We start from the raw sequence: 23,059 nt of genomic DNA, 5'->3' as shown, positions 1-23,059 counted from the left end.
CTGCAGTCAGGGCAGTGCTGCAGCCAGCACAGGCTGCTCCAGGGACAGACTCTCCACAGGCTGGGCCCACCTGAGCCTTGGGGATGGCCTCTGGATCTGCTTCCCTGGCCCCTGCCACCCCACTCTGCTTGCACAGAGAAATGTGTTACAGCAAGGCTTTGCCCTGAGAGCACCTGCCTTGGACATCAGTGTGGCAACAACTCCTTCACAGCTGAGCTGAGCTCCTCACTCTCAGTTTAATTAGCAAAATGTTTGAGGATCTGTTCTAGAGCTTAAGTGTCTTTTGTGCTGCTAAAAGTGGCACTTAAGTGCTGCAAGGTGGTTCCAGCAGCAGGTCAAAGGTTGCCACTAGAGTCAGCAGGAGGCTCTTTGCATGGCACTTAAAGTATTTTTGACAGGGTTTTGTTTTTACAAGCATTTGCTTTTTATTATTTTCACCAAAATAAAGCGTATAGCATACAGTGTTTTCACACATTTAGGAGATAAGTAAGTGTATCTCAAATTCTTTAATATGTAATACAAAGTTATTTCTTCATTGATTTTAATTTAAATACAGCTTGTTTGCCTTTTTTAAAAACAAACTTTTATTGTGTTACCATACATTTCCCTTGTTAACTTACAGATGTTTAAATAACAACTGGGAAAATACAGTGATGTGTAATGCTAGAGATAAAAAGTTGCTCCATTGGGATGAAACCTGTATATCATGTTACCAACCTGTAAATTAAGAAACCCAATACATTAAATGAATGCTGTCACTTGAACAGAGAAAGAAAACCGTAAGAGAATAACAAATACTTCACCTCCGATTTGTTTGAAAAATAATAAGAAAATAATCCAGTATTTTATATTTCCACACTGATTGGTATGCATATTAATTTATCTTCTATTTGTTTGCAATTATAAATAAATAGAGGTATAAAGACAAAATCTCACACTGCCGTTCCCTTGAATTTGCCAGCTACAGTAAATGCATTATTTTAAGATCATAAATACATTCTCATTCAGCTTAATCAAATACCACAGGACTAACTTCATGTGCTTTGTTTCATGCTGCATAGTTGAGAAAGGAAAATATCTGGTGGCACTTGGTATCTTTAATGGCACTTCTTTCAGCAAAGGATAGGATGCATTTGTGTCACTAGCCAGGATTACCCTTCAAACCAGTCCCTTAAAATAGGCTTGAAAAATACACAGAACACTAAGTAAAGCAACAATTCCCATGCTGTGTGCCAAGCTTTAGCTAATGGTGCAAGGATCATCGTTGCTTGGTTTCATTTCCCCTTCCAGCAGCAAAGTGATCACAGCCTTGCTCAAGTAGCTGCACGTTCCCTTTTTTCCAAGTGGGTGGGTGTTGTAGAATGCAGTCATGTCACTCTGCAGAGAGGGAACAGAGGCTGCCATTAGTGTGAATGTGGAAAGCAGCCACACATAGGGAAACAAGAACAACATCAGATAAGTTAAAAATACAAATGTGTTTTTTGGACTCTAAAACTAGAAAATAATTCTGCTCAGTTTTCAGAAATCTCCCATATGTAACTTACCTGCATCTATTTCCTCACTGAGTTTTCCAGGACTGCACAGATACCACCTTCTTAACATTTTTTAAAATGTCATAGCTGTCAGAGAACAACTGCTCTCCTAAAACATGCATCTGCGCGATGCCTGGGTGGTAGAATGGTGAGCCAGGGCCTTGGGTGTACATGAAGTGTAAACTGACTGAAGATTTATTCAAAAGGAAAAAATCCAAGATCCAAACCACAGGTAGCACATGAACTCATTCATTAATCAGATCACCAAAATAGGTGTCCTTCACTGAACACCTGTTTTTCACAGTTAGTGACATTAAAACACCTGCTTAATCTCAAATTAGGTATTAGCAGCTCTAAAAAAGATTTAATGCTTTAATTCAGGAAATTGGTTACTTTTAGTAAATCAAGGGCAGAGATTGTGTGGAGAAAATATTAAGACTTCTGTAGCTTTAGGGTGTGTCTGAACTTACTACAATAAATAATTTTGATATTTATAACATGGTAACAGGGAATTAATAAAGCTCAAAAGATCTGCAAGTACATTTAACAGAAGGCCATAGTTCAGACAAATCAGGAGATTTTAGCAGTGTTAGGAAACCTTGAGACAGAACACCCTAAGAACAATCCCAGACAGGGTAACAGTTGACTGCCAGCAGGCATCCATCCACCTGGGAATATGGGAGAGGCAGGTTCCAGAAAATTTTAATGCAAGGAGCCGAATTTCCAACAATAATCTTAAATACTATTCACAACTGTAAATCAGGGGCTCCTTCTAGGAGACAAAAAGGCATCATTCTAAGTAGGTCTGGGCAGCACCAGTAAAAACTGGGTTTGCATGGAATTTTCCTTTCTGTTTGTGGCCACTGGGGATTTGCAGCTTGTCACAGAAGTCAGTAGCAAATTCCAGATGCTGTGTGAAGCTGGAACTTGAGAGCCGTTTGTGTGGATGATGGGTGGTTTTGCTTTGGCCACAGAATCACTACCCTCCAAATACAAACCAAAAGTATCATCATTTCCAGGAACTTGTGTTCTTTTCTAAACAAAGGTATTGTGGAAATTGACACACTGCTGGGGCTGGGGATCTGGCTTGCTTTCCAATCTTAATACAAAAAATCAGTGGCAAAAAAGTGAACACTGAAACATTTGAATGAGTTCCTGCACAGCACATCCTTCCTCCTCTTTTAAAGGAGCTCAATTCAGCAGGAGGAAGGGCTGCTGTATGTCAATGTTACAAATCAATAGATTCTTCAGAGCTAGCACAGATAACTTCAAATATACTGTCCACAATTGAAATGCCAGATGGTGCAAGGAAGATCATCCTCAGTAGCTCTGGGACTTGTCCCCCTGCTTTACTCTTATCTCCTCCTTTAACCAGGCCAGTAAACCTGGCTTTATTACAGAATTTCAGAGCTTTGAGGAACCAAAACTTGTAGTGAGAACATTGAGAGATCTTTAAAGCATAAAACCTATAATTCTAGTGAAGTAAATATTAAAAGCATTTATTCTTTTATTTGAGTTTTAGCCAAAAGTTTTCCAGTTCATGAAGGAAACTCTAGCAGAAAAATCAGTAACTAGGAACAGTTCTGTATCTCAAGTTCTTACTTTAATATTGTCAATGTAAATTCTTTGGTTATTAAAGTTTTCTTAGTCTCTGTGTACATAAGATCCTAAGTTCACACTTCCTCGCTGAGCTTTAGGTTTTTTTCTTTTATTTTTTTAACTCTTCTCAGTTCTAGTATCCCTCCTAATGAGTTCTTTCCCCTTTGAGGATAACTCTTCCAGCTTACTGAGAGTCCCATTTCAGAGCCATGGAATGCTGTATTCTCCTTACCATAACATTTTGAATTTACAACTCAGCAATAAAGTGCACCTCTTTCATCTCTGCTTAGAGGCTCTTTGCAGACCTAGGCATCACTTGGGTATATTAATTTCTTATTTGTGTTCTGTTCTGAACTTCTATCAATTGCTTTTTACTCTGAACGGCACGGAATTAACATTTAGAACTAACTTCAATGAGAATGGTAAATTCTGTAAAACAGCAATATTTTACTCACTTGATTTGCAGCTCCCTTAGGACTGCTGTGATCTTTCTGAAAGTCATGAAATGCTTCTTGCACCACCTTGTCCAAGTCCACTTTGTCCTGGAACTCTAGCTCAGGATTTCTCTCCAAAATAACAGATATAACCATCAGCAACTAGAAGGCAGAAAAAGATTGTAAGACTTTAAATTTCATTTTTTAAAATTCAGGTTACATAATAGCACTGCTAATAATTGCATATACCTCTTTCAAGCAGGAAGCCATATAAAAATGGCACAGGTAATAGTGCACAGATAATAGAATTCTGACTTTGATAAAAGAATCACTGGAAAAGCAGGCTTTTATGAAAGGTTACAATTGCTGGTGACTGCCTAGGTAAGGGCAGGGTGTAAATGATTGACATTAACATCTAACTTGGCTGGGAGCCAGGGAAGTTATTTTCCATTTTATTCAGTTTACTGTGTGGCTGCATAAATGCTGTGGAGAGAGTGAAAAGCAGCGAACATTGAACCTCAGCATTTGGTGTTCTGAGGCATAATCACAGATGGTAAAATTCTGTTATGACAAAGTTTATAAAAACCAAAAACAGCAGTCAGCAGTAAAGCCTCAGTTCATCAGAATTTATGTTACTTACAACTGAAAAGTGTTTAAAGTAGGAAGGTGAACACAATGAGAGTCCTGTTGCAATATCTATAAGTAGGCAGTGGAGCCTGCACTGGTCACCTCAGGTTTGATAATTTTGTTATCTCTTAGCAAAATCTGGGGGTGATCCAGGAACCAGCCTGACCATGAGCTGTGAGCCAGAATTGAGAGGGGTTGGATGTTCCTAGGGAGGAGCACTCACACAAGCACCAGGGGCTAACAGTGAATGCTGCTGACAGCTGCAAGCAAACTTGTGCAGTGGGGGAAGGATTTAAACAGCCTCTTGCTTTCCTGTTAGGATGAGGAACACAATGGTAAAGTGGGAAATGGGAAGGTGGCTGATTCACTAGTGTAAAGCTACTAACTAGACAGCCTCAGCAAAAAGGGAAAGAAGAATCCTTCAGAGGACAAGCTGGTTATTTTAGAGCAGTTTTCCTTAGATCTAGGAAATGGTTAGGAAAAGGCATGGGCTAAGGACTTGAAGGAAAGCTACACTGGAATTATTGGATTTTTGCCTCTTCTGACCAAATTGTATTGGTACTGTTACTAATATTTGCTGAAGGGGAAGAACATCATGAACACGCTCTGTTCTGAACATGTAACAGGAACCTGTTCATAATCATAAAAATCTATGAAGAAACCACTGAAGCAAGTGTTCAATATTTCTTCAAATATTTCAGTCTAGGTTTTTTTTTCATTTTCTTCTAGGCTGTAACATGTTAATGCACACTATAAAATGGCATTTTATTATTGCCACAGACCTCCACGATGATCTGCCTGTATTGTGGTTGGTCAATGTTTTGCAGCATATCTTCAACTAGGAGGGAAAAATTCATTTCATACATCGTCATATCCGATAAGGTAGGTTGCTGAAAAACAAATCATACTTTTATTCAAAGGCCACATGCATTAAATCAAACCCACCCCCAGGCAGAGCCTATTTGCTTGTTGAACAAATAATATTCAACTAAGATATGATAACCACTGTAGGATCAAAAAGGGAGCAGATTTCAGAGTCCATAACTTGGAAAGAAACTTCTACACTTATGGTTTTATAAATGTGCCTTAATAGAAATAATTTGCTTTCATTCTACTCTGATTTTATTTTACTCCAAGTAAAATAGAAAACTTGGTATCTTTTTTTTTTCCCCAATTAACAAGATACTCAAAGTAAAACATGATGGCATAAAAGAACCATTAATGATAAGGTATTTCCACCATTACTAGTCAGGTGGAGCAGCAGAACCTGAGCCTCTCTGCAGGGTTACCTGGGGCAAGAATCTCCCTGCCACGATCAAGCCATTGGGGGTTCTCTCCAGGATCTGCCACACACGGTCGTAGAAACCCGAAGGAGTTCTGTTCAGGGAGCCATCCAGCTGCCTCCTGTTCAGCCAGCTCCTGTGGGCACACAGCAACAGCCTCAGCAAACCTGGCACTGCACAGCCAGGCAGGTGAGCAGCGAGCCCAAAGCCACCCCTGGTGCACACAGGACAGGCTGTGCTCTCTGCTGAGCGGCGCCTGAAGCAAACCCAGGGGCTCAGTGTGCAGAGATCGCAGTGTCACCCTCGGGGCTGGCTGTGCTTTAAGGAAATGCAGAAAAAGCAGCAACTGTGAAATCCACCCAGTGCAGGCCAGCAAGGGTAGCAGGTCAAATTCATCAGGTCTAATCATATAAGCAAAGTTTCAGCAGAATTGTTGAAGGCAGGGGTTTTTCCTGATGGTCTGTAGAAAACATCTGGCCTGCAAATTTATAAAATTCAACAGAATGGTTTTGTAAAACTAAGGCTTTGAGCAAACTGAGTGACATTCCACATGAATCACAAATCTTGTTTGCCTTCAGAAGCGTTTCAGCTTTTTTCTTTTCTACTTAAATCCATCAAGTCTGGAATTTAATTTTCCTACTTTTTCTTCTCAGTGTTACTATAGGAATGGGGCTTTAGCCAAAATGGTTAACACACCAACAATGGAACTTGAAGACGTGGCATCCATGGGTATGAATTAATTGGTGGATTCACAAGACAGATTTAAGTCTTGTGTGGCTGTCCTGAATGTATTTGACAGAGAAGACTTCAAGTTAATTAGTCCTTAGCTGCTTTTTGAATTTTAAGTAAAAGCAACACACACATTGTTTTTTAGAAAAACTACAATTAAATTACTGCATTGCAACGTTCCTCATGTGTTTCTTTATTTCTAAGACTGGATTCTGGTAGGCTGCTTGAAAAGAAAAAAAGGAAAAAAATAGGGAAATTCCATTTACCAATATTGTTTTGCAGAACTTTCATAGCCTAGTTCAAATTAATTCAGCACTAATAAGTCTGGGGTTTTAGTTTTTGCTCCATTTGCATTGGTAGATTAACATGACATGCTTAGAATAAAATCACTTGCCTGTAAAATCACCTGTTCCTGCAGACACCAGTGTGTTTGATGAAATCACTAAAATAGCATGCATTTAAAAACCCTTACTCTTAAATACTAGAGAAATTGTGAGAATTCCTTCTGAAATACAATCAGTGAAGAGAACACTAATTCTGACAGCCCCATGCATGGTTTTGCACTTAAGTTTTTAGTGTAGCTCACTCCCAGCTACTCCAGAAGACACAGCAAACAGAGGGTTGGTCTGGGTTTTTTGTTTTAAAAGCATGTCATGTCTACTATGACAGTTTCATCTTATTCTCTGTACAGCTCTGTCCTTGGATTAGGATAAGAAAACTTCCATAAAAGTAAGAAGACCACTGGTGTGGTAAAAATTACCAGTTGTTTTCTTAATACAAATAGAGAGGTATTTGAAGATGTCAAAAATGCTCTGACCAACCTACATTAATAGGGTTGGGAAGAGAGTCCTGCAAACTGAATAAGCAAAGTGAGTTTTAGAACTACTTGGACCATTAAAAGAACAATGCTCCATTTAAAAAGAGTTTCTTGCAATCTTCTGACCTACATAAATAGATTAAAAAGTGTTATCTGTGGAGTCTGTGAAAACCTGGAGAGAGGTTAGTTGTGAGATTGTCAGAGAGACTGTTAGGGAGGTAAATAGACCATTAGCCCTTCCTGTTGGATAAATTAATTGGCAGTGAGATAGTTTCACATTAGTAGAGATTTTTTTTCTACAAACATTGCAAGAGTAGGAAAAGCTTCTCAAAAAGAAAAAAAAAAGAAACAGAAAAGGAGGAAAATAATAAAAAGAGTATTCTGTATTTCCTGGCAGGAAGAGAACTTATAAAAACAAGTCACTAATGGGCAAGGAAAAACGAGTCAGCAATACTGCACAGGAAGAAGCTAGAAAAGAAGTTGTAAGATTGAAAGTTTTGAAGGATATGCTGGTGAGCTTTTGTACTCAGATAACCCAAAAAAGAATCCTCATCCTCAGAAACTCAACCCAAGTGCCCTTCAGTGACCTACCCATCGTGTGTTACAGGAATCAAAAGCAGCAGCTGCTGTGGCAGCACAGGGAAGATCTCTGACAAAAGGTGGTGCTTGAATTGCTTACTGAGATTGACCAAATGCTCCTAAACAGCATTAATACTTAATGAGAAATGCTCAAAGGGGTTGTTCTGCTAGGGTTTTACAGGACAATGTCAGCACCAACACGAGCAGAGACAGCAACTGAACAGCAAGAACTGGTAAGCACAGCCAAGACTCTGAAAAGCATCTGGGAGATACAGAACAGAGCCAGTGGGAGCGAGAGATGAGGCAGTGATTGAAGGAGCTCGTTTCTCAGGGATTATAGATTGGGGAAAAACACAGGTGTGTTTTGAATGAAGCAGGAACATAAACAGCAGGATGTGTGGTGTAATTCCTCTTTGTTGAGAGGAAAAACCTATCATCCATTCAGTCAAGGACTATGGAAATTATCAGCAATATTATGTGCCAAAGTTTAACTTAACTAGAAGTAAAACCAAGAGGAAGAGTTTTGACTTCACTCTTATCAATAAAGTGGAAATATTGCAATTTTAACTTTTGTCTTGCATACTTGGTATCACAATGAATGTTCCTCTTGGCAGCTGGTTACAGCTTGGAGAAAGGATTCCAAGTTTCAGACAGTACCACTATCTTTTAAGAATTCTAGAGAACATCTGCTCTTACTCATATAATAATTTAGAAGAAAGTAGGCACAGAACATCAAACAACTGTTTTTAAGACTTACTTAAGTGGAGGTATTGGGTAATTTTTGGCTCCTTTCCCCACATCAAAGAGTGTAATAGTTCACATTATAGCAGACAGATCTCTTTTCTGTGGCAGTAAAGAGATTTCCGCAAAGATAAAGCTGAAAAGGGAATATGCAATGGAAGAGAAACATTTCTAGAACCTGGGCCTATGTGAAAGAATGAAAAAGTGCATTTTTTCTACTTTCCCTTAAAAATTACATAACTGATTACAGATGCCTGGTGATTTCAGGTGCACACAACAAAGCAGTTCAGAAATGAAATGTACTTGAAGAGAAGTTTTTGAATGAAATCAGGAGCCACAACCCCACACCTCATTACCTGCCTGGCTGCTGAGGCTGCAGAATATCCAGCAGAAGCTGCTTCACCTCACTGGGAGACATCTGGTACAAGTCCTTGGCTGGCATATCCCCAGCACGGATTTTCAGTTCATACTCCATAGCATGGATAATCCATCTACATAAGGGGAGGAATATATTTATTCATTAAATACAAAGTTTCCAAATAGGAAAAATTAGTCTAATAAAACAGCTCATAAGAATTCCACACAATCCTGCTATTTGGCTGTCAGGATGTGCATAAAATATCAGACAAATACTCTCCTACTCTTCCTGTTTGACTGCAACATGATACAAGCTGAAAGGGATAATGCACAGGTTTTAAGAAATGTCTTGTTAACCGTGTTTTCCATAGAGAAAATGGATTGGACTACATTCCCTATATTCCATGTTCATTAAGACCAACATTTACCTGCCTTTTGATGTTAAAATTCCTACTCAGAATTCTGCTCTGACTATATGTGCATTTTGCTGATGAGTTTTAAAAAGCCATAAAATTTACAGTACTTTACGAAGACTTCAGGGCTTATTTCTTGTTTTAGCCTTTGAAATTCCTTTTTGCAGTCTATCACACCTTCTTTTTCTGCTCCTTTTTGAAAAAAATTTGATTCAATAAAAATATAGCAACAGTGAAGATTTTTAGCCTGAGGTACCAGAGACGCAGAACTTGGCAAAGCGTTGAAGGAAAATGCCAAGTTTTATTGTGCACATTATGTAAAAGCAGTGCTCCAGCCTCTGATGCAATATCAAAGATGAAATAAGGTGCAGGTACCTCAAAAGCCAGATAAGCACAGAACTCGGCCTCCTGCCCTCTACACTGGTTCAGTTCAAGTAGGCACTACTAAAAAAAGGAAACTGAAGTAGTTTTTCTTCAATAGTCCATAACACCTGATCAAGGCTTGGGTATGTCAGAGCCTTTCTGTGTTTATCAGAAAATGCAGTGAGAGATTTAGGCTAACATCTCTGCAGCCACATCCTTGGGCATTTAACTATTTAGCTAACAAGGTGCAGAATGTTTTTGCTTATTTAAGTCAAGTCACATTCTTTTCTAGGGAGTTCTCAGTAACTACACAGAATTTGGAGATGCCTGGCCAGCTGATTCAGTGCTGCTTTATATCTGAGGTTTCCAGGACCATGCATCAGAGGTGCAAGATACCAGGGAGTATTAGGGCCCATTACATTATGCAGAACATGCTGCTTTCATTTAATTTAGAGTGTCTTTCTCTTGTTACTACAATTAACAACACAAGTGGCTCAGGAATTCTTTCCCCACTCATGACTCAAATGTGTCTGTGTGTGAGTCCCTCGCTGGTATTTTCTCTTTGCAGTGGCCTACAAGCCACACCAAAGTCAAGTGTGGACCTTCTGCTGAGCTATTCTCTGATAAGAGGTGAATTCAAGTCAGTTGGCTGGGAGTTTTTACAGTAATAGGGCTGTCAGAAACTTGATCTATTTCAACATGAAACCCTGAAAACAAATCAATAACAAGACACTAAATCAAATCATTATCAAACTGGAACGGCATTTCTGTGAGAAGGTTAATTTTGCTCACTGGAGTGGGTGATAACACTGAAATAAAGGAAATTGAATCTCTAGCATTAACCTTGGGAGAAAGAAAAAAAATTGCAAAAAGGATTAGCTACAGAGAATAAGGAAGGGGAGGAAAGAAGAGTAACATGGATCTGTAGAGGGGACAGAAGAGCATTTAAGTACAAAAGGATACTTCCAGTTAAACGCAACACAGGCAATTTTTGGTTTTATGATGACTGGAATGTACTGCTAAAGAAATATGAATCTTGTATGCTAGAAAAAAGGCTGCTGGTATCTACCTCCAGTGCTGAAACACTGTATTTTTCCCTATGGAAAAAAAATATGGAAGATGAAACACTTAAGTTCTGATTCTGTAAATCTCAGTCACTAGCACCTGGCCTCTTCACAGAAGTGCTTATTCAAATGCATGTCTCTTCCTAAATGTGAAAAATTAATTAACTTCTGTGGGTAGCAAAGTAAATGCAGATACCATGGAATGTGACAACACTCCAGCACAGCCTATTTGTAGGTCACCTTGTCAAAGACATAAAGAGAAAAGGTGGGAGGTAAATGATGTTTTAACCTTGATTGAAGCTGGTGGTTCTCTGAAGTCTGTAGTCCCTGCAATCCCTGAGATAATAAAGAACAGGCACTTTACTGACCCAATCCGTATCTTCAGCATTCCACTGAACAGTTCTGGGGAATTGGAGATGATCCAGCCAATATGGATGACAAGTTCCTGCTGCACCACGGCTTCTCTTTCATCTTGTAATTGGCATTTTTCATAGATCATGTTCTTAATCACTGCTGGTGATAAGGGGTTAGAAATAACTGCTTCCTCTTGGCCAAAAGGTCCCAGTGTCACCTGCGGTACAGGGAAAACAATTCAGAGGACAGGGACAGGAAGAAAAGCACTGCAAAGCAATTCAGAAACTGAACTCTTCAGAAAGCATCAACTCTGCTTGTTAAAAATTTCACAATACAAGGGTAATTTTATGTCAATGGCTGATGCTTGTTAATACAGTTAATTGCATGTTATTGAAGTAATAAACTTCACTAATGACCACAGTGAATATGGAATATATTTTTCCAAACTAAAATAAAAAAACAAGACCACTGCTTTGGTGGTCTTATACAGGATTGTACATTAGGTTTAGACAGTTATATAATTTCATACATTTCAGCTGTGGAACTAAATTAAAGTTCAAAATTAAATATACAGTTTTGTTTTCTTATTTCTACTAGCATGCTAAAAGTTACAGTCTTAATTTTAAGAAAATATATTGGTGGTACTGAATTGTTTAACCACAAAAAAAAAAAAAATTAAAATTCTGTTTTGTTTTTAATCTACTGTCAGTAAGACAGCAACAGTAGTTTTTCTGCTATGATAAAGAATATTGCTACAACGTGATCAAGGAAGGGAAGTTAGGTTAAAACACTGCCAAATAGCCTCAAATTATGCTGCATGCTGCAAATGATGCTTCCATGCAGGTGGAATCTCTATAGCTGAGTAGTGCCAGAAGCACAAACCCAGACCTCAGTCTGGAGTAAGACAACAACACTGCACATACACATACATATTTTTAATACTAAAATACAGAAAAATACAATTTTTATTCTTTAGAAGCAGCTATTCATTAATTGAATAAAAATTATTGTGCTGGGGAAGAAAAGTAATATTCTCCTTAGGAAAGAACACTGATGATTAAACTTTCTTTGAAACAGAAAACTCTGAAAAAGACCTTTTGCTCAGCTGCCACCCACATGTTGTCTCATGCTCAATCAGACAGTGGTTACATTTTCATTAAAGAAGTCTTTCTTTCAAAAGATGCCTTAATACTTCACTCCATCTAGTTTTGTCAAGTAAGAGGGCATATAGATAAAATCACAGGAAGGTTTGGGTGGGAAGGGATCTTAAAGATCATCTCATTCCAACATTCCTGCTCCAAATCCTGTCCAACATGAACACTCCCAGGGATGGGGCAGCCACAGCTCCTCTGGGCATCCTGTGCCAGGTTTCACTCTCACAGGGAAGAGCTTCTTCCTAAGATCTAATCTAAACCTGCCCTATTTCATTTTAAAGCAATTCCCTCTTTCCTATCTCTACACATCCTTGTCATAAATCTCCCTCCAGCTCTACTGGAGCCCTTTAGGCACTGAAAAATTTCCAAGGTCTCGCTGGAGACCCAAAGAGTTACATAAATTATGCCACTTCCTGCCTTCCCTAAATGCTAAACTGTCTTTTCAGTCTTATTTTTCCATTAATTAAAATTATTATTCAGTTCCAAATAAAATTATTAAACATGTCTTTATTTTCTCTGGATTTCTCTTCTTTGGAAACGTTTTTTTAAGCCATTGCATACTTTTAAAAGAAGCATCAAAGGCCTTCAAAATGAACAAGCCATTTGTTTAGTTTCTGTTATCATTCCTTAATGCAGTTCTGAGGAGCAAAGACTTACCTGCTTGCCCTGAACTAAAACATTAGTAATAGATGGTGCAAGGCTGTCCACTAGTTTACCTAAAAGACTTGCTGCGAAGCGCACAACAGACCTGAGGGCAGAAAACAGAGCAATCCCACTACATATCACATGCTAGTTTAATGAATTCAGATAGCAATCTGAAGTCTGCCACAGCAGAGAGCTCAAAATTAACTCAGTGAATACATACATTATTTTCAAAGTGGAATTTGGCTCAGATTTTATGCAGTCTTCTGTAGGTTTTAATTTTTAAATTCAGATATAGGTTAATGGATCAAAAATATATTTAGTTAGAACTCATTAAACTACCAGTTCCATAAAAAGCTTCTAGTTCTCTTCTCAACACCATCTTAAACAAAGGCAGGTAAGAAATGCCTGCTCCTCTTTTATGGCATTTTCATCATTTGCAAGAGAACTTTGGTAATTTTGAAATCTATTTAAGGACGAGGCAGAAAGATTTTGCAAGAGAAACTATAACACATAACACCAAAGCCTTGCTGAGTGTTCCATGCTGAGGTAGTATTTTGCATGTGCAGCATGAAGAGACTTGTGTCACCTCTCAGGTTAAAAACAAGCTATAACTTCTAAGAACCCCATTTTTCCATATATGCAGTAGATGGTTAAATATATGAATACATATAATAATAATTTCCTGACAAAACACAAACCTAACAGACCTGTAATTGAGCTTTTCTAGCCCAGACTTTGAGGCTACTAAGAATCATTTGTTCACAGAGATGAGGAATAAGCTGTAATATTCTATGGTGTTAGTAAAAAACTCAAAACAGTTGATGTTGATTCCTGTGAAAACTGCTACACACTCCTTAAGATCAAGAGCAAAGCATTTCAAAAATGCATAAGCTGATACTATCAAAATGCAAATAAAAAAAAAAAAATCTCACAGAGCTGCACTCCAGATTTCTGGGCACTTTACCTGTTTCCCATGTACCAGTAAAGTAGTAATATGTGGGGTTATAGAAGAAGAAAATTTCTGTGCAAATGCAGCACTGTAGCGCAACACCAACCTATATGTGTGTCACATGGCAATCATGGAAGAGAAATGAAAAACAGTTTTATTTTTATTAATTACAAAAAATGCCATCAAGGTATTTTGGTTCTACCTCATTATTGGCAAAGGCTCATTTAACTGTATGTAGAGACAAAAATGAAAAACATATTTACTGACCTGTCATGAATAGTTACAGAGTGAGAGAACAGAGTTCAGGACAGGCTTAACTTTGGTAAAAGGAAATTAAACTTCTACTGAGCTTCAGGGCAAAATAATTAATAAACAACATGTAAATATCAACCAACTTGCTGAAATCTTTTAAAGTTATTGTGTCAAAGTCAGGCTTAAAGCAAATTACTTCAGGGCAATGAATCTGAGTTAGTGCATCAGCTTAAATGATTTATATCTGAACACCAGCCTTCCTACATAAAGCTACTGACAGTATTATATCATGGCTTGTAAGAAATAGGAAAATTAACATTCTTCTCACATTATTTCAATTTAATGAGGCCTGTGTACTGGCAATAGCACTCAGTGCAAAACCAGCCTTTTGCTTTTGTATTTGAAAAGATAACAGTAAGAAATTGCTTCTTAATTTTTTAAAGCCTATTAAACCAGACTTTCAGCTGCCATGCACCAATACAACTGTCAGGAAAGTTGCCATTTTCCCCCCTTTAAGTGTGTGAGAATCCAGCCTTACTTTCTATAAACACATTAGGAAAACAAAACTGGTGTAAGTCAGAAGGAACACGGTATTTGTATACAAACCAGAGCTTTCTGCTGCCAGCTCGTCTGTAGATTCTTTCAATATGCTCAGCAACAGTACCTAAAGGCATTCATTGAACAAAAAAAAAAAAGAAAAAAAAAACACAAGCAAAAAAAGATGCACAGGTTTTAATTTAACAGTAATAAGGCAAATTTGATGAGACCAGTTAATTCTGAATCTGCTTTAGTAAAGCACTTATCTATTATGCTCAACATCTAAAATTCAGATGCAATCAAGTCCCCTGTCTCCCAGTGTATGTTGTTATGAAAGAAGCCAAACCAGATTTCAGCTGAATTTGCTGCTCATGCTGTAGAGACAACTATAATATCACCTGTTCTTGCAATGTATCAGGGAAAATTAATCTACATATAGATTTGGCCAATAAAGGCACACCCCATCATATGGTACATCCTTGAACTGCAGAACCTAAAGTTCTTCAGCTTCTGTTTTTAGATTTATGTTTTATTGATTGGGTGATTATTTAATGTCAGTCTCAGCAGTCTCCATGCAGGGAATGCAGGGAACTCTTAGTCAGTGACAGACCATTTAATACAAGGTGCATTTTAAAAAGGTTATCATCACCCACTATTTCATATGGGGTGGCACTGAGAGGTCTGTAAAAGTTAGCTCTGAACACTCAGAGGCACAATTGCACTTTTTTTTTACCAAATTGATTTCAAGAGAGTTTTTAAGTTCACCATGGTGATCCAATGGTTGTAAGTGGTAACACTGCTTGCTTGCAGAGGTTAGGAAATCTGCCTTGAGCTGTTTCTAGAGCAAAGAACACAACCTACAAAGGACTAAAGAAAGCTGCTTAGGCTCCCAAAGCCTCACCACACTACAGGTGACTGCTGGAAAAGGCCATTTCAGAGCCTACATGGGCCTAATGTACATATTCCAACCACACCTTGCAACAATGCCCTGGGTTATCAGCAAATGTGTTTTATTCCACCTGATGTGGCTTTCCAGTCCTGTGTGTAGTTTTGGGCATCACAACAGAAGAACGAAAGAAAGAAAAAAAAACATTAGAAAACATCCAAAGGAGGCACAGGAAGATGGTGAAGGATTTGGCAGGGAAGCCATGTGAGGAGTGGCTGAGGTGAGGTGGTTTGTTAAGCCCAGAGCAGAGGAAAATGAGGAGAGACCTCACTGGGATCTACAACATCCTCACGAGGGGCAGCACCAGATCTCCTCACTCTGGTGACCAGTGACAGGACTCAAGGGAATGGCTGGAGCTGAGTCAGAGAAGGTTTAGGTGGGACATCAGGAAAAGGTTCCTCACCAGAGGGTGGCTGGGCACTGAACAGGCTCCCCAGGGCAGTGGGCTCAGCACCAAACCTGACAGAGCTCAGGAAGACACTCAGACACTCCCTGGGGGATTGCTGGGGTGTCCTGTGAAGGATGATGATCCTTGTGGGTCCCTTCCAACTCAGAATATCCTATAGATTCTATGACATTTTTAATGCAGCAATACAGATAAAACGTATGTTTATGTCAATATGGCAGCTCTTCACATGAACCAGGCATCTCATACCAAAATTAAGAAGCAGAGCTCTGTAACATGAGGTGGGAAGTCCCACTGCTTGATGAATAACTAGGAGTATATTATTTGATTTGAATAGCCCTCTTTTTTCTGAGTAGTCATATATAAAAAGGCAACCAAAAAGCAATCTTTGGAAAAAAAGACAAAACACCAAACTTTGCAGCACAAAATCCCAAAGCCTCAGTAGCCTTTTCAGAATTGTATTCCAGGAATTTAGACCCTGTGCCCTAAAAGAAAGCCGTAATACAAAACCAGAGCTTCACAGATACATTGAATTAAAGTCAGATTACATCAAAGCAGAATAGAAATTCAGTATAAAGCCTCATATAGTTCAGACTGTTACAGACATTTAGACTCGTCTTTGTTTCCATTTTCTTTGTAAGGTCAAATCCTGTCTTTTTTTCTAATCTACCCATTCAAAATTACCACCAGATACATCACTGGCCTACAAACAATCTAAAAACATTCATGTATCCAGCAGCTCATTCCCCACCATACCATCAATTTGCATGTCCTATTTAATGTAGAAATTGCTCTAAATGGCAGAGAAAAGAGCTCCACAACTGCTGGCATGAACACCTATTATTCATGTTTACTGCAACTAAACATACAGCTGCTCCCTCAGTGCTCAGAACAGTCAAATGGAAGAAGCTCTTACCTTCCTTGGTGATAAAATTCGGCCCTTCCCTTTTAAGCAATATACTTGAGAGTAACGCTTGACTTGCCAGGCAATTGCAGTCCTTAAATAAAAAACAGCAACAACAGAACCACAAATAGCCTTCAGATTGTCACTGAAGCAAAGCCACAACAGCTATTAAAAATTTCAGGTGAAATCAAAGGGCCTTTTCTTCTTTTCAATTTAAGGAAAAAGTCTACATATATTATTTTCAAGGGGATTTCACAACAATTCCACACCCTATGTATGCTGTATCCTTGTCACTGCTGCTTGCAGAGGCTTCTCTGTGGATCATATTAAGCTGTAATAATTTTACCTTGGAAAGTTTCCTGATTTTTCCTTCTCAGGTCCTTTAATTTACAGCAAAAATGCTTGTAATGAAATAGGGAACCAATTTGTGTGCTTGTATTATCACTAGATCTAGAACAGGTACTGGTAGCTTTCCTCTAGAGACAGGAAACAAATGCCAGATTGGAACTATCCCTTGATGCCATTAAGAAGTTCCCAGTCCATCCAAGTGAATACCCACTGCTCAAGCCTTTTGACTTGCACTTTGTCAATAAAATATCTGTTCTGGCACATGACAAATGGATCCCCTCCTAGATGGTCACTTGGCATTGAAGATGATTGGGGCAGCTGGGAGAACTGAGAGCCAGCAGTGATACAAGTGGGGCCAGGAAGCTCTGTGATAAGGTAAAGAGGAGCATTCCCTGAGTGAAGAGAAATTTCAGACATTTTATATTATTATGCATGCCCCAATCCTGATCATGATGATCTAAGTAGGCTGCTGGTAAAAGGAGTATCAGCACAGAATTTCTTATTTCACAAGAATGAAGTTATACTGTACTTTTATTAAGTTTTCTTACATTAAGTTTCTGCAGGATCTCATATGTTGACTTGTTTTTCCAGTCATTAATATTTACATCTGGTTGCTGTTCAAGTTCAGAAGCATTGGGAGTACTAGATTGTCTCTTGACTTTTGAATGTTTTGGAAGATCCAGCTCTTCCAAACTCTTAAATACAGGAGCCCTGCAAAATAAGTATTTGATTTCTTTATGGTTTAGAAAATATTTTAACAATCAAGTAAGTCATCACTACAATTTGCACATAGCCTTACTCTTCTGTTTCAGTGATGCTTAGGAAGTCAAGTTGTTCAACAACTGCTCCAGATATTAATGTCTGAAATGAAAAATTGGAAACAAATTTTAAAATACATATATGACTACACAGCTATCTTTTAATCTCAGTATGTTGCCAGTAGTTTCCAGTGAGAAAGTAGTTTGTTTACCTACAGTTCCAAATATTTTACACTTGCGGAGTACTTTTGGTCTTCCATGAGGAAAAAGACAGCTTAAGGCAGCAGAAGTCTCTTGGGGCTGCTGTCTCCTTTTTGCTCCTGCTCCATTGTTCTTTTGCCCTGTCCAGCTTCATCAAGCACTGCCCACCCCCCAAAGTCAAGGTTGATGAAAACTTGAGTCTGAGGATTTGCATTCCTCAGAGTCCTGCACAGTCCCCCTGTTCTGGATCCCAATGTTCATTATTCCAGGGATGGCTGAAGGCCAGGAAGTTTTCCTGTCAGCCTCACTGATGTTTCAGGCAAACACTACAAAGAGCATTCCCACTGTGTGTTCATTCCCTAATCCAAGCATGCCTGGCCTAAGTTTGCACATTAAATGCAGATTACAAATACTTCCATCTCAAAAGATTACATAGCTGAAACTCAGTGCTGCATTTACCTGATGTAGTCATTACAATTCATTCACTCTGAATTGATAAAAATTCCCTATTTATCTACTGCCAGAGGAAAGGTACTGTGCTACAGCATTTTTAAGACTGCTTTTGATGGTTCTCATTAGCTAAATAAAACTGAGTGTTTTTTGTGAACTTTTATATTCCATTTTCATTGTACATGAGTTGCAATAAAACATTGATCTGTTATGCCGTGAGGTGACAGAATATAAAAACCCTGCTTTGCTTTCATTACTGGTGCCATTCATTCTCTGCCTTGCACATCTGCTTGAACACATGATGACAATGAAGGTAAAAATCAGAAAAGAGCTAAAAAACTTTTGAGCATACAAAATTTTAAAATAAATCGATTTGGTATATTTTATAGGAAAGAAAGAGCATTCACCCAATTAGAGACACACATTCTCTCTTAGGTATGTTTAACATGTGCACCTAAATGAAGCAGCTGAATGCAACTGACAAAGATCAATATATATTTTGCTGGAATAAATAAATTATTCAAGAAAACACCATGAATTAGACATGTCCCTTGTTCTTTTCTCAAATCCTCCCCTATAATGAAACAAGACTGTTAATAGAATGTGCCAGCTGTGCAGTAAGTCAGAGATTCCAATTCAGCTTCTGGAGCAGGCACAGGGTTCCCAGCAGCAAAGGCACCCACCACCAACAATCTCCACTGGGCCTTCATGCCAAACAAACATTTGTTTGTAGTCTTCCCATGTGCTCTTTTTAATGGCTAACAAATAAAGCAAAGACCAGTAACTGTCAACATCTTAAACACTTTAAAAAAAAACTCCTTACTTTTTATATTAGAAAATGGAACTTTCCAGAAGGTCAGTGAATATGAAAGGGAAAGTTTACTCCCCAGTGGCTGTCCAGTGTAGTGTTTAGAATAAGGACACAGGTAGATGGAGAAATTTCTTGTCTGATAAATCTTTCTTGCAAGGTAAGAAAGTCATTGCAGTTCAGTTTAAAAAAAACAAGCCAACAAACAAACCAAACCACAGCAACAACCCTGCAGTAATGGCATTTGCTGTAGGAAGAGTCAGTGGTACCAGGAGAGACTACATGACCTACGTGTGAGCACTAGAAATACATAAATACTTAAAGATTCCAAGGATATCTTAAACCATCACAGCTAGAAGCATTTCCTTTCCCAATGACCCAGCTCTTCTACAAATTAATGATTTTCTAGGGAACAAGAAGTCATTACTCTCTCTTTAGTCTTCTCTCTTAGAAAAAAAGGATAGTTCAATAGGTGTAAACTAAGATTAACTAGCACACAGGAGTATGCAAAATCAGCACCTGTCTTGGTAATTTTCACTTTTTAATGAAGGAATGTTCCTGCTTTAAGATTCATTCAATCAGTAAAGATGTTAAAACTAGATCTTAGTTCTTGTAAGAATTTTAATATATGTGAAGCACCTTTTTTTCCCCTCCATGGTTATCTAATCAAAAGAAATCCCTCAGTGCTTGACACTGTGGCTTTATCCTTTGGTAGTAATTTCACAAGATTGCTTAACAAAAAACACCTCTTCCCTTCTGAAAATCCTCTGTGAAGATTATGACTTTCAAAAGACTAATCAAAAGGAATTAAAATAAGCCCATGTTTCTGTTGAGAAAAAACAAAAAGTACCAAATGTCTTGAGTCTTGACTCCTTACTTTAATGAAACGAAATAAAACCAGAAGTCACATAAACCCCCAAAGTAGTAAGAATACATGTGCCAGTACCAGGAGATAAGAACACAACAGTCAGGAGAAACACCTTACCTGTACTCTGTCAACGTGAACCTTCACTCCTCCAACAATTCCCTTTCTAAAGGCTGCCAGCATATCTAATATGGGACTGAACCTGCTCCCTCTGAAATTTGAAACAGAACTCCATTAATCTTGCACTCAGGTAAATCCCACACTCCAAATCCTGCTTTTCTCTCTCCCTACCTTATATTATCTTCCCGGATCAGTACCACGAACAGGGGCCGGCCGTGCATTTTCCAGTACTGCTTGATGAACTGCAGGGCATTCTGGGCAAGGAAGAGTGTCAGTCACACCACCTCCCAAACAACACAACAAACACAGCCTACCAGAACACACAGTACAATACAGCAGAGGACCTATAGCCCTGAAAACCCCAACAGGTCAAAAACACCTCAGCTACTAAAGCACCAACAACCTTGTGGAACAGGTACAAGCTGCTGTCAAGCCCTGCTAATTTCCTAAGTGTTCTGAAAATACTGCTAAGCAAATGTATGGATCATGGAGCAAACCATGAGACAGTGCAGAGCTCTGAACTACAGGCAATGACCTAGAAAACCTGTGTGGGGATCCAGGGCTTGAATCCCGGCCACTGGGATGGAAGCACCAGGGCCACCTTCTGTGCACTGACGTTGCTGCTCCAGCCCAGGGCACGTGGGGGGTGAGCTCTGCACTGCTGCCAACCTTACAGGCAGGGAAGGGGGCAGGTTTTAATATTTGTGCAAAATCAAGTAGTGTTTCCTCTGGGCAAGGCTTTCATATCTCCTGTAAACACCAGTCTTTTTCCTTTTTTCAGCCAAGAACATTTGTTCTCCCAAAGAAACAAATGATAATTTGCTTGCTGCCCTACAGCATTCCCAGTCACTTTGGAGGTAGGTTTTTTGTCACAGACAGATACTCACAAGAACTCATACTGGGCTGACAGGGTATTTGTCTCAATATAATTTCTAGCTGCAAGTTTATTTTTGTATTATAATAATATACACTGTACTGTGTTCCCCTTTCAGTCTTCTGTTTTATCAGATTGCACAGTTTATTCTTCTACAGACTGTTTTTGTCACTTACTCAAAGGAAAAGTTAAAAATACCTTAATGTCATCAATCAACATCATAACATCCTGAGACATGTAGAAATCACTGAGATCAAAAATGATGGAGTAGCAAACTACAGTCTTCCCCAGTATTCGATAAATCTGTTGAGAGAGAAAAATTCCATTCATCTTTTCTTTAAAACATTTATCAGAGCCAAATACAAGGTCTTGAAAGTCATAAAACATGCACAAAATAAAATTACATTTCAATTCTAGTTAAAACCATACATAAAACATACAGACTAAATGTTTATCTAAAATATTTATCAATAATGAGAACATAAACTTCTCTTGTAATAACCTTTGATGTTCCAAGGCATCCTATGGGTCTGTCCGGTCTGCCAGATAATCCCAATTTTTCATTGACTCCCAAATGGAAGTAAGCCTGTGAGAAAGAATAATGAAAACTGATAAAAACCTAGATACCAGCATTTCTCATGCTCCTGCCATGTCTCACAAAGAAAGCTGTGTGCAGTCTGCTTTGATTAGAAACTGATTCAGAAAATGTGGCTGGTTTTGCTATTCATGGTTGTTTTTTTAAAAAACACTTGTTTCCTATATTAGGTCTTCTTTTTAACTTCTTGCTCCTATTCCTTTTCTAGTCTATGTAAATAAAATATTTATTGATTTTTCAAATTGCTGATTGAAACAATTTTTAAAGGATCATTTGCATTTATTGGCTAGCCAAATTTATCTTTTGTAACACCTTTTCAGAGTGGATACAAAAGTAAAAAAGTCATATAAAAATCTTTAAAGGTCTTTATTCTAATTTTAGTACGAATCTGGAAAATTAATGCATTAGCAACACAAGCAAGAGAGAATTATCATTCATAGCTTGATTCTTATTAGAGTTGTATGCATAGCATTACTTCAACTGATACAATTTTGCAAAAATAATCTTAACTTATTACATTGTATAAAACTGTAAGAAAACAACTAATCTGTAAGCAATACAGTATAAATGTATCAGTTAAACCAGACTGAAAGATGTATTTTTTCCTTACTTGGCCCATTTTAGGCAAGGAACCCACCATTACTTCAGAGTATTCAGAATTCTGAACATTTTCCGAAGTTCAATCTTTATATTATAGGAAGATAATTCAGAAGCAAATGAAAGCAAACACTTGAACAAACATTACACTCAATAGCTTTCTACTGCTGTCAGCTTGGGGCCTTCCCTGATCCTGCCCATGTTTCTGCATTAATACCAAGAGCTATTTAAAAAAGAAAATAAACAAAATTACCTACAGGACCTGTATCCAGAGTAAGGAACTGCACTCAAATGGGGAAGGATGGAGACATCAGAACACTGATAGGTTTCAATAACCCATCTGTGCATAACAAAGCCAAACAATGCTGAACATCTTCTTGTGGTAAATATGGGAGACTGGGAGAATGGCGGTAGGCAGGGCCATTTAACACTAAAAGGACCTTCATTTTGCTGGAATGCAGAACATGAAATGCTTTCTTAACAAAAGCAGAACTGCATTAGCATTGTAACATTGTCTGTTTCCTTGAAGACTCTGTAGCTTGAGGCCCCATGTTGACACACAGGCTACTAAAGCAGTTTCCTCCTCCAGTGAGTTCTCCATCTGATCTGTTACAATCAAAGCTCAGATGCAGCACCAGGCACTGAACAATGCACCGTTTCATTCAAGTCCAGCTGCTTCAAGCACCTTTGGGTTTTTTTATTAAAAAGCCCTTCAGTTCTGGATTATTAAGCTGATAATAGCAAGAAATGGCTGTGAA

The 23,059-nt window shown here is 38.4% G+C and overlaps 1 protein-coding gene and 1 long non-coding RNA gene across 19 annotated transcripts in view; one reads left to right on the top strand and one right to left on the bottom strand.

Moving 5' to 3' along the window:
* Positions 1-400: 400 nt before the first annotated feature.
* Positions 401-23,059, bottom strand: part of PHKB (phosphorylase kinase regulatory subunit beta) — a 69,253-nt gene continuing 46,594 nt past the window's right edge. For 14 of the 18 annotated variants that reach the window (XM_086847125.1, XM_086847124.1, XM_023934802.2 and 11 more), the window contains 15 exons: positions 21,612-21,695; positions 21,308-21,412; positions 20,407-20,489; positions 20,236-20,326; positions 17,833-17,894; positions 17,582-17,744; positions 16,698-16,779; positions 14,499-14,556; positions 12,704-12,794; positions 10,907-11,109; positions 8,698-8,832; positions 5,482-5,611; positions 4,975-5,082; positions 3,587-3,727; positions 401-1,377 (listed from right to left, as the gene is read on the bottom strand). In XM_086847125.1, the coding sequence (XP_086703251.1) occupies positions 1,240-1,377; positions 3,587-3,727; positions 4,975-5,082; positions 5,482-5,611; positions 8,698-8,832; positions 10,907-11,109; positions 12,704-12,794; positions 14,499-14,556; positions 16,698-16,779; positions 17,582-17,744; positions 17,833-17,894; positions 20,236-20,326; positions 20,407-20,489; positions 21,308-21,412; positions 21,612-21,695 (1,674 nt within the window). In that variant the 3' untranslated portion in view covers positions 401-1,239. Of the gene's footprint in view, positions 1,378-3,586; positions 3,728-4,974; positions 5,083-5,481; positions 5,612-8,697; positions 8,833-10,906; positions 11,110-12,703; positions 12,795-13,655; positions 13,747-14,498; positions 14,557-16,697; positions 16,780-17,581; positions 17,745-17,832; positions 17,895-20,235; positions 20,327-20,406; positions 20,490-21,307; positions 21,413-21,611; positions 21,696-23,059 lie in introns of all 18 variants that reach the window. The other 4 variants (XM_086847130.1, XM_086847131.1, XM_023934801.2 and 1 more) reach the window with 1 other exon arrangement.
* On the top strand, positions 5,441-6,383 carry LOC111934640 (uncharacterized). The gene is made up of 2 exons (XR_002867342.2): positions 5,441-5,664; positions 6,129-6,383. It is a non-coding gene; the product is annotated as an uncharacterized LOC111934640 (long non-coding RNA).

Source organism: Cyanistes caeruleus, chromosome 12 (assembly GCF_971803275.1).
Source record: "Cyanistes caeruleus chromosome 12, bCyaCae1.hap1.1, whole genome shotgun sequence".
Taxonomy (NCBI): domain Eukaryota; kingdom Metazoa; phylum Chordata; class Aves; order Passeriformes; family Paridae; genus Cyanistes; species Cyanistes caeruleus.
Note: the sequence above shows the minus strand (reverse complement) of the source record. Positions and strands in the feature narration are given on the sequence as shown.